Here is an 11,310-nt window from a genome sequence, read left to right on the forward strand (position 1 = left end):
TTTTATTTGTGTAACTGGACAAAGAACTACATCAATTACCACCAGCATAATCTGTTTAATCATGAAAGCCTGGAAAATGGCAATTGTAATGATCAGATACCTAGGCTCAGTCTGAAGCAATTTTTATGTAGTTTAAAGCTTTGTAATGGAGAGTATCTGATCATTTTCTCACAGTGGGCAACAGCTAATAATTCTGCTGCACCCCATGGCCAATGGTTTTTGAACTTTGAAATGGAATAGAAGTATAACGTTCTAGGAGCTGTTAGCTTAGATCATTGCTAGCTCTTAGGAGGCTATTGTTTTAAGCCATTGCATAAACAAAGTAATAAATAGGGACCTGAACAAAAAAAAAGCATACATACACACACATACATATAATGTATATATATGCATTTAAATTGCAGTTGATTTATTTTTGAGAGTGTTTTGTTTTTTTTTTTAAATTAATCATTCTTCTGAATCAAGAAATATTGAATCATATCAAATAGTGTGATAGCTTGGGGAATCAGAAGTGAACAGATTGAAAGTGATTAATGTGTTTTTTTTAGTGGAAAATGAACATAATCCAGAGCAAACAATCAAGTATTCTGCAAGCTAGATCTCTTTTTTGATCCCCTGCACAGAACCTGAATCTGTTATGACCAAAGAGGCTTTTTGTAGCTTTAAAACCTGCTTACCAAGATCAGACAATGGATTTGTAGGTTTGATTGTTTTCTGAACTTTCTACTTCTGGCACAGACAGAGATTGATTTTTGTTTTTAAATCCCTGACTGGTCTTACCTCCTTTTGAAATATTAAATCAGATTTAATGTTGGGGATAGATCAGAGAGGTATGGAATTTGATTGCATATTGTATAGGAGCAGAGATCTATGGTCAGATCTTTATCTTTCCTTTTTCTTCTACAGAAAAGTTATCGATGCTAATCAAAGAGAAGCCTGGGTTACCAATGAAACCTACTGGGAACTGCGAAAGGATCCTGGATTTAGTAAAGTAGAAATTCCCGTGCTCTGGTAAACTGAGAATGTAGATCTAGTAAACATATCACTCTCCGAAGAAAAAATAACTATGCACAATATGTTTCTTATAGCTAAGCGTGGTTTGTGGGTCTATGGAAAAACCTATCATTTGCATTTATATTCATCTTTATAACAGACTTTTGAAAGTGCATTAGACCAGGCCCCTGACCACTTCTGGATCTTTTTAATTTTGCAGCAGCCATTAAAAAAAATAAAAAATAAAAAAAAAGGAAAGAAAGAAAGAAAAAGGAACAAACAGAAACCTTTTAACGTTTCATACACTGAAAATTCAGAACAAGAGAAGCAGTTATCCAAAGTCACTCTGAAGAGGTGGTAAACACAAAACTGCAACCGGTGCTTTAAACAGACATTACGAGTAATGTAATTTAAATTTAAAAAAAAAAAAAAAAGAGGAAGAAAAACAGAAAAAAATCCATTTTGTTTCAACTATTTTTGTTAAAAACTCTTGCGTCACCACACTGTCATTTCTGGCTTCAGGTTAGTCCTTTGGTGTGATGTGCTTGGACTGACCTTGTCAAAAAGAGGCTTTTCTGGAAGCTGTTCCCATTCATATGCCATTGTTCATGCCTTAAACAAAATATGAAGATGTACAGTAAGTCATTTTAAAATATGTATGCTTAGGCTTGTGTGAAGGGCAGATTTTTAAAGCACTAGGATTTTATCATGCTATAAATATTAGAGAACCTGTATTATTTAAAATCAGAAAACAACCAAACAACTGTATTTCAGAGGGATGAGGTCTACTGTACATGCTTTAGCTTTGGGAAGCTGGTTGTATAATCAGACTGAAAAGAAGCTGCTAACTGGTTAAATTTGAGGTAATTTTGGTAAATGCATATGAATAGCTAGTCAGAAAAATCATATTCTAAATGACTGATTCTGAGATGTGATCATCTCTTACCACAGACTGGACATGGTCTTACAGCGAATCTCATTTCTCTATAACTGCTTATACAATTAGGATTCCCTAAAGCTTTGCAACAGTGTTAAAGCACAGAAAGATTTCATGGGAAGGTCTCTGGCTTCTCTCTAGAGGTTGAATAGTACTTTAAATGCAACTAATGTTTTCTGCCATACATGCTGTTTACTGGCTCCATTCTTTCCCCATCCACTCTTCTTATCTAAATTTATAGTTGAGAGTAGGGAAGAGGTTCCCATGCACTGTAGATAGCTACTACTACTTGTGTTGCCAAAATAACTTTTGTGCAAAATTATATTTTACAATTTTTCATAAAGTGATCCTATATGTTTTGGTTAGGAACCAAGTCTCATATGTGTTGCTAAGCCTCAGTTAATATATGTGGGAGAAGTCTTGGCATTTTCTGTGTGAAAATCTTGGAAACACTAAAGAGTAGAAAGACAGGTTTTAATAAAATAAAAAAATAACTTTATTAGGTAAAAATTGCATTTCATATGGTATGACCTAGTCTTCCATTTGCACACACATAATACATCCTCCAGACACTGATGTATATGCACTGTATCTGTATTTCTTTCTACATATACACAGCATACATAATGCACTTTTTTTTTTTTTTTTTTTAAGATTGATTCCAGTAATGAGACCTAAAAGAATGATTGGATAGCTATGTGATCCTGCCAGTAGAGTTGTGTGAACAGCTCTCAGTGGAATACCACATGTACCCATCCCTCTACCTGCCTCTTCCTTTTGCAGTCAGGTCCCTACAGAGCTGAGATTACTGTGGTTATTTAATACCCATTTAGTTCTCAACCTTGTTTGTAAGGCAGAGCAACTAGCTACTGATGTATTCCAGCTTCTTCACACAGTTATGTTATCAGGAACAAGTATGAAAACCTAAAGAAAATATTAGATAGAATTTTAAAGAATTTTGAATAGTAAACATTGCTTATGAATGCTTGGTATAAAAAGTTGTGTGCAGATTACCAGGATTTCTTCCAAAGAAAATTGTGAATTATTTGAATAATGATATAGTTTTCTTTCCTACTTGAACCCATTTTTTTCTGCAGCTGTTATTATAAGAAAATGAAAATATATAATGGTTTGTTTGTTTTAATCATACTTGGTTGACTTCATCATACTTGCTTTAATGGTGTTACACTATGAATCAAATCGGCACATTGTGTCCAAAATAGCAATTATTTTTTGTCACTTCCCTTAAATGCAACATTATTATTTACCCACATTACACTCCAGCCTGTGTGCAGTTCACTGTGATATTAGAAAGTATTAGAAAGTGTGTGATTGCAAGTACATTTGAGGGACAGAAACTGCATGTTCTCTTTCTTTTATATTTTTTTAAGTTGACTTTTAGTTTAAATATAGAAATAAGGTATTTAGTTTTAGTGTTCTAGTGTTCTCTGAATGCCATTCTTTCCAATGCAAACTGAAACTTGGCGAACACTGAGGATGTTATTACTGCTTGAATTATTCTTTTACAATTATTTATCTCATACTCATTGAAAGAAAAATAGCTTTCAAATTTTTAGAATTAAAAAAAATGTGATGTGCTTAATCTTTTATCGAAGGAACTGTTTAAACGTACTGGATATTAAATTAACTGATTGTTAAATTAGTTAATTATTAGTTAGAGGATTTGCAAAGCAAAGTGTTGCAAGATATTGTTGTCTTTACCAGAATTCTAACAGTGCCAGCAGGTGTGCCATAGGGCAGTTTCCTATAGTACAGAATTCTCTCACAATTTTCTGTGTAAAATCGATTACTTTTTTCCTGCAACCTTGGGGAGACACTGGGACATATTTTGTGCTGTTTCTAGAGAATGGATTACTAAAAGACAGGTCCTGGGGCTCGTGCCCAAACTATGATTTGCAGACATCCTATGAGATTTCACCATCTCTGAGGTGAGGGGGATGGCAGGCTGCCCACCCTTCTGCCAGTGCAGTGCAGTCAGATTTCCTGCAGTGTGGTGGGAAGTCTATTTTGCAGCCTGGCACCTGCTGTAAGCACTTGCTGCTTTTTGGCAATGTTGCTGCTGCCTGACCGTCCATGCCAGCTTGTGGGATTTTTGTGCCCCAGGTGGAGACCTTTCCATTTCTGTTGAACTTCACAAAGTGTCTTATGGCACAGGGCTCAGGCTGAGCAAGGTCCTCCCGACAGAACCTCTGCCGTTTGGTGTGCCATTGAATCCTCATTTAATGCCAACTTGTTAGGGTGTAATCTGTGTCCTTGCCCAGGTCACTGGTGAGATAGCCATCAATAAAGGCCACAAAATTAACCCCTCCTTGCTGGATGCCATTGGGGTGTAAGCCATTGGTCAGTGCCCTTCGAGCCTGGGGCTTCAGTCAGTTTTCAGCCCACTGAAAACTCCTCCATTCAGCCAGGCAGTATTTCCTTTGGTAAGGCACAAAAGATACTTACTCAGTAGATTTAATTGCTACAGGTTTAGTATACAGTGAATATTAGCGTATTTAAAAACTCTTAAACAATTTAAGAAGTTCTGACTTTTATTACAAAGACATTTTCGCTTTTTCCTGTTTTCTCAAACTACATATTTGTGTATAAAATACACAGCCCTTATACCTTATTTCCACAATAGTGAAATGTACCTTCAATTAATATTTAAAAGTGTACTTTGTTCCGGATATGATTCATTAACAATAGCTATTTTCATCAAAAGTCATGTCATCTTACTTAACTTCATTCCTATTTAGGATCCATATTAACAAAATGGCAGAATTTTCTGTGTATTAGAAACCATTACCTCAGCAGGAGATAAAATTTGAATATGAGTTGATTTTCATATTTTTACTGTGATTAAAAAGTCATCTCAACACCCATTCTACTTCTAGACTGATGTAGGTTGCATGAAATAAACTATTTTTCTATTTGGCTTTAAAAATGTAATCCCACTGTAATACTCTGGTCATCTTACAAATACTATTACCCTTTTTTCTCCTCATTTTGATCTTCTGACTCTGAATGAACTTTTATGTTATTCGTGAGTTCTGTTTGAACAACAGATACCAGGCTGATTTTAAGTATTGCGGGAGATGCATGTTGCCAGCACTGGTGAGATCAGAGACAGAGATCAACACTAGCTGTTTAAAATGTCGTTGGCTGCAGTTGAGGAATTACCTCTATTTCGGTTGTCAGGATTAATACTGGAGCTGCATAATGAAAAAAAGAAGAGTTTTTTAGCTTAAATATACCTGAAAGGTAGTTATTTTTGATCATGCACTAAAATCGAAGGGTTATGTTAAAGAGAGTTTCGTGTGGCTAGGGGAAAAATGATCAGCGTTAACAAAATTGTGTAAGAAACACTGGAATGTCCTCACCAGTCAGCCTGTGTTACAAACAGACTTTGGAGAAAGCTAACAAATGTGTTACGTCGTAACTGCTTATCTCAGTGGCTACTGGAGCTGCTATCTAGCATTTTCTTCTTGGCTGGCATTAAGTAACAGTCATCAAAATAGTATAAAACTTTAATTTGTTCTTTTGAGCATATATTGTTAAAAGTAGAGGTGGTCAAGGATACAATTACAACTACATTTTTGTGTTCATCTACTAAACTTGCAAGGGAATGCCTGGTTACTTCTATTATAATTTTGCATCACTCAAAAGATAAGTTTCATGGAGAAAGGTTTTTTTTTTTTTTTTTTTTTTTTTTTTTTTTTTTTTTTTTGTCATAGTTGCTTTTAACAGAAGAATCTAGACTAAGTGTGTGAATAAAGGTTTAATTATTCCTGGGGAGGATATCTCCCTAAGCTACCTTGGAAAAGTGAATGGCATCCATAAGAATGTTAAGAATCTCAGTAAGCTCAAAGAAATGGCCTATTTACAGCAGTTTATTTTATTTTTGTGTTATATACCGTAAAGGGGTCTACTTACAAAAGCAAACATTCTTCGCTCTTTAAATTTGAATGTATAAACCCCTTCATTGATGAGCTTTGGTACATATTCCATCTTCCTTCCACTAAATTTGAAAGCCTCTTTCTAAAACCTCCTTTGGAAGATTTTTATACAGTATCTTGTAAGTTAAAAAGTGACAGCAATGTACTTGTAGCTGCTTTATATACCCATCTCCTCCTTTGTCGAGTTTTGTGGTATTACTAAACCCATCACGTCTTTAATTCTTTTTCCCTTGTGTTCTCTAACGTACCTCAGAGAAGGGAGAGAAAGACTGCAAGAGAACAGTGAAACTAATGACAGCAATTCTGTCAGTGACACCATTGTAACAAAATAGAAAAAAATAGGAAAATTTCAAACTTGCATGAATTAAAATGTCAGAGCAGCTGTTAAATCTGTTCCAGGCAGGTTATGTTAATACCATTTATCTTTCCACTGATCCATGACAGCATGAGAAAAGGGAGGACTGGTGACATTTGTTCTGAATGAATTCTGAAGGTGAGGGAAAGTTTTATTCCATTTATAAATAAAAACTGCTGTAGACAACGTTTTGGTAAAAGTATATTGGTAATGTGGACAAAGAGAGTTACAGATTTTATAAATATGGAAAACATAAAGTTGGAACATATATTCCAGTCAGCAGCATGTAATATATTGTCATGACCTTTGAACAGTTCAGTGGCAAAGCTACCTATACGTACCCTTAGAGCAGTGATCCAGATGTTGTCTCCCATGAAACACTAAAACATATTTCCATATTTAGTGCTACTTGTAATAGTCTGCATTAGTGAATGAGGGGTATCTTACGATAAGTTATAATCTTCCTGCCATAAACTATTATGGATGCAAAATGGGAAAAGGTGAGCAGATTCCTGCAAAAATGCAGAATTGGGTAACTTAATTGTTTTACTCTGGGCATCCTTATGATGAAAGTCATCATAAAAAAAAGCAGCACTTAGAGTGATAAATATTCAACCAGAACAATTCTTCCTTGAATTCTTCCTTGTGCCAGTCAGTTCAGCCACAAATAAATATTTTTCCTTCCCCCCCCCCCCCCCCCCCCCGGAACTGTATTGCTGTTTATGATTGCATTTGTGACAATTCTCATGCCCACCAAGGACAGTCAGCAGTAGAAAAGATTGCAAGATCAGATTTCTTTTCTTTTAATCCTGCGTTCCTTTGTCTCATAGTCCTCTTCCTTTGGTAAATTCACCTCAACCAGGAATATTACAGTAGCATTTAAAAAGTTAATTTTAGTTTAACCTTCAGTATTTTCTGGGCAGAGGAGAATTCAGGATTTCTTCTTTAACTGTGTTGAATAAATAGAGATATGATGTGAAACTATCATTGTATTTGCATAATATTTTATAAAAAATATTTGAGATCAGACCAGCAATAATGAAATAATACATAAAAATGTTAAACATGCATTTTTCACCTATCTTGAAGTCAGTGTTGAAACTTACCATTCTAATATGAGGATAGAATTGAGGTCTATTTAGTTCTTAAAATAAGTGTGACTGATATTCTTTGGTGGTTTAAAGGTAGCATAACAAATTCAGATCACAATAAATTTTATATTTAGCTGGGTTTCAAACAAGATGTGACTATGAACTGAGAATAGATGTTGATGAATATATATTGGGATGCAGGCATATATGCAAAGATAGCAACTAATAGCTTAGTTAAGCTTTTGCTATAATTAGTAAAAGCGGTGTTCTTGTTTCTTTAAAATTATTTATAGACTAATTATTTTCAAACATTCATTCCCCACTAAGAATTAATTACATGTCAAGTGTGAGTTTTAAAAATTAAACAGTGTTTGGAACTTGACAGGCACGGAGGATGGTTCTCCTGTCATGCAATTAATGCTCAGATCTTGCTAAACCTCCACTTTCCAGATTAAGGTAGACCTAGAATAATCATTCACTAAAATTTTGTGTGGACCCAAAATAAATACTTGTAAACTTTTTTTTTTTTTCTTTTTTTTTTTTTCTGGATGGGATTCCTTTTTGTATATTGATTCGTGTCTGAAATTTACTATATAATAATTGAGAAATCAAGCTGTTAGCATCTTATGTTTGAAATATTTTCCTTCACCAAACTGCTTGTTCATTAACTGTTGCAGCAGGTTTTCTGATGCAGATGCTTTATTTAGTGTATAAGAAGACATCATAAAATTGAACTACTGTGGCATCCAGAGAGATCATTAAGATAGTTTCGTATTAGGAGATTAGGTATATTCGTTTTGTTGAAACCAGTAGCAAGCTTTCTTCTTTCAGTCTGTATCTACTTCCCTTTGTATAAATATCTTTTTGGTGAATTGCAATTTCTGAGCATTTCAACAGCAGAGAATTCTGTATTTTCTCTCCTTTTGCACAAAGTTAATACAAACTGGGAGCAATGTCACACTTTTTGGTGAGATTAGTTCCCATATACACACATGTGACGTGGTAAATTCCAGTATTTATAGATTGCTCACATGCTGAAAATGCCATTATAAGAGTAAGGTTTAGATTAGCTGTCAGTTTTACTTTGCTTACTGAGCTTCATCACTTTTATCAGCATTTACTTTCAGATGGGAAACAACCTTGCACCATTTCTTTACTACGTAAAAATGTCAAAACATAAATAGCTAAATGGGCATTATTTGCTGATTTTCCATACCTCTGTGCTTATTTGACAAAAACAAACAAAGAAAGAAACAAACAAAAAAAACCCACCCACACCAACAAATCTGTTGATTTCTTGTGCACCTTTATATAGCATCCTTGTAAAAGGAGGTCCTCAGAGTCTTTCCACTGTGATTATACAATTGTGTTAACTAGAAAGGTATATAGAAACTTGCTTCATTTTTTTTTTTTTTTTATAGATGAATTTTAAAAGCAAATAGTTGCTTTCTAAGAAGCCCAACATAAAGAGTCAGTGCTGCTTTTGTGAGTAGCAGATAGACAGTGATTGTTCTGGAGGGCAGTAACACTGTAACTGCAATGGGTCTATGTACATTGATGCACCAGACAAAAATTTTTATGTTGTTTAAAAGGAATAGGAAACTGTCACCAAAGGAAAAAAAAAAAAAAAAAAAAAAAAAAGAAAAGAAGAAGCATTTATGTATCCAGATACAGAAACATTGTCGAAAGCATTATTTTTGAACACTGCAATATTAAACTGCACCTGCAGCACCCTTCATTTTATGCTCAAAAGTTCAGCATGGACTTCCATAAGATGAAGGTGAAAAAGATACTGGGGAAAAAAAGTCAGTACAATAATTTTTAAATGACTCAATTGAAAATTGATGTGCAAATCTTTGTGTTAAAAGCTGTATAAACTACTTAAAGTATTGCAATTCTTAAAGGTTTAAATTTAGTGATTCATAGTACATTGAGTAATTTAAAATAATAAAAAAATCTTCATCTTGATTGCTTTCCTGCAAATGCTCACTCATTTTTGCTTGACTGCCATTTTGAGGGATCTTTCAGGATGATGATTCTTTACATCTTTTTGATCCTATGCTCCAAATACTGACTGTAAATGTGCCTGTAAAAAGCACTTCTACTGCTTACAGTTACTAAGCATCAACAGTTGATGAAAAACATAGGTAGGATATAATTTGTATTAGAATTTTAATTCAAATGCAATAGCTAATCAGCAATGTACACCCCAGATTTTTTTCTGCTTGGACTCTGATCTTGCACAGGCACCAGTACATCCTTAGGATACCTATTGCAAGTTGTCTCATTGAATTCAGTTAAAAAGATGGAGATATTCATGTTTAAATGAAAAGGCTCAATGTTGATAGTTTTAAGAAATCAAAACAATGTACCTGGTTGCACCAGGCTTTGTAACACTTGATTTTTAATCCCTATGAGCTTAAACAAATGAACATCAATGCAGATGAGGCTGAGCAGCTCCTGTTGATACTCCATTGAACTCAGTGAACTTGCAGGGGAGTGGATGGTCTGGCTGCCCAAATCATATTTCAGTTTCAGGCTTATCATACAGTCAAGCATAGATATTCAGCTACTTACACTTAAGCTTATTTTTGACCATGTGCACAGTCTCATGGAAGATCAATGCGTGAAATGCAGCTGTATTCACTGCTTGCCAGTCAGAGCAATTTATTCAACTTTGACTCTTGCATTTTGGGACCTTATTCTGCGGCTTGCAGTGTTTAAGAATCTGTTAACGTTACATCTCTGCAAAGATCAATTATGTATGACATTTGGAAGAAAATGCAGGAGAACAGATCATTGACAATTAATCATACTATCTCACTCTGGCAAGCTTAATTGTGAGAATATTTGCAATTCCTGTCCCTGTTTCCCTGTGCGCTCCTCAAGCCAGTGTGAGCCAGAGCAAAGGCTGCTAGTGCCATATGCCAAGGGGAGCAGGAGACTACTTTTGCTGACTTGTGAAGAAGGGATGGCTAACTAAGAGCATGCTCCAAATCTCAGCCTACAAAGCATGAATGTGAGAAAGTGCCTCCCCTCTCTCCTGTTAGGCTTTAGCACATCAGTAGAATTACTGTTTTTGGGATATTGAGTTCTCTGGCTACTTCAGAGATCAAACCCACTCGCTAGCTGGGAAACAGCAGTGAAAAAAATAATTTCAAGTTCTCACGTAGCACAGCTGCAATGCACTTACTCTGTGTCTTTGCACCCATGAGTTGTTTTTGACCATGCTGTTGTAGTAACCCTGAATGCAGATGAGGCCTCATGCCGACTACCTCTCGTGCAATAAATAATAAGCTCATGCAGCAGTGGGTGTTGGTGATGATCCTTTGGGAACAGGAGCATCTGTTGGCCACGTGATTCAGGGAGGTGGTAGTGGAGGTAGTAGTAAACAAGAGAAATTACTTTAATTAGGAGTTTAATCCAGTGATGCTTGTGGTATAGACAATACCCACGATACCAACTCCAACTGAGGAAGGTCCTACAGCTTCTAGTAGGAAATAAAGGTGATCTTGGCTATGCTATAGTTTCTGTTTTGCTCTAAAATGTAACAAAAGATGTCATCTGTTTCCTTCAAGCTGAGCCGGATTTATCAGGACATTATGTCCAAAAAACACACACACAATTTTAGTTTTTGAGGAAACATGATGCTCTTTTACCTGTTGCAATGTAATTGGATAATGCATGTACAAATGACTTGTTTAGCCTGCCAATGAATGTTGCTAATGCCTTACCAAAAAAAAAAAAAAAAAAAGCATATTTTTTGTATTTTTTTCCTCAGAGGCAAATCCAAACAATGCTAGATTTGGGAAACTGTTTACTGAAAAGCATTTTCTAATAGATCTCTGAAGAAGTGCAATTGTATAATTATTATTGTTCAGTGCATACAGTACATTGTCTCCATCACTCTGTACACTGCTGCTATTAGTGCTTGTTCTAATAAAACTCAATGTACACTGTTTAATCTGCTGTCAT

The 11,310-nt window shown here is 35.1% G+C and overlaps 1 protein-coding gene across 5 annotated transcripts in view; it reads left to right on the forward strand.

Moving 5' to 3' along the window:
* The window catches only part of OSBPL6 (oxysterol binding protein like 6), a 95,234-nt gene extending 83,935 nt beyond the window's left edge, over window positions 1-11,299 (forward strand). For all 5 annotated transcript variants that reach the window (XR_005267037.2, XM_038182098.2, XM_038182099.2 and 2 more), the window contains one exon: window positions 907-11,299. Coding sequence is in view for 4 of the 5 variants with exons in the window: in XM_038182098.2 (XP_038038026.1) it covers window positions 907-1,015 (109 nt within the window). In the remaining variant the exon portion in view is untranslated. The remainder of the gene's footprint in view (window positions 1-906) is intronic.
* Window positions 11,300-11,310: the final 11 nt, after the last annotated feature.

This window comes from Anas platyrhynchos, chromosome 7, assembly GCF_047663525.1.
Source record: "Anas platyrhynchos isolate ZD024472 breed Pekin duck chromosome 7, IASCAAS_PekinDuck_T2T, whole genome shotgun sequence".
Lineage (NCBI taxonomy): Eukaryota > Metazoa > Chordata > Aves > Anseriformes > Anatidae > Anas > Anas platyrhynchos.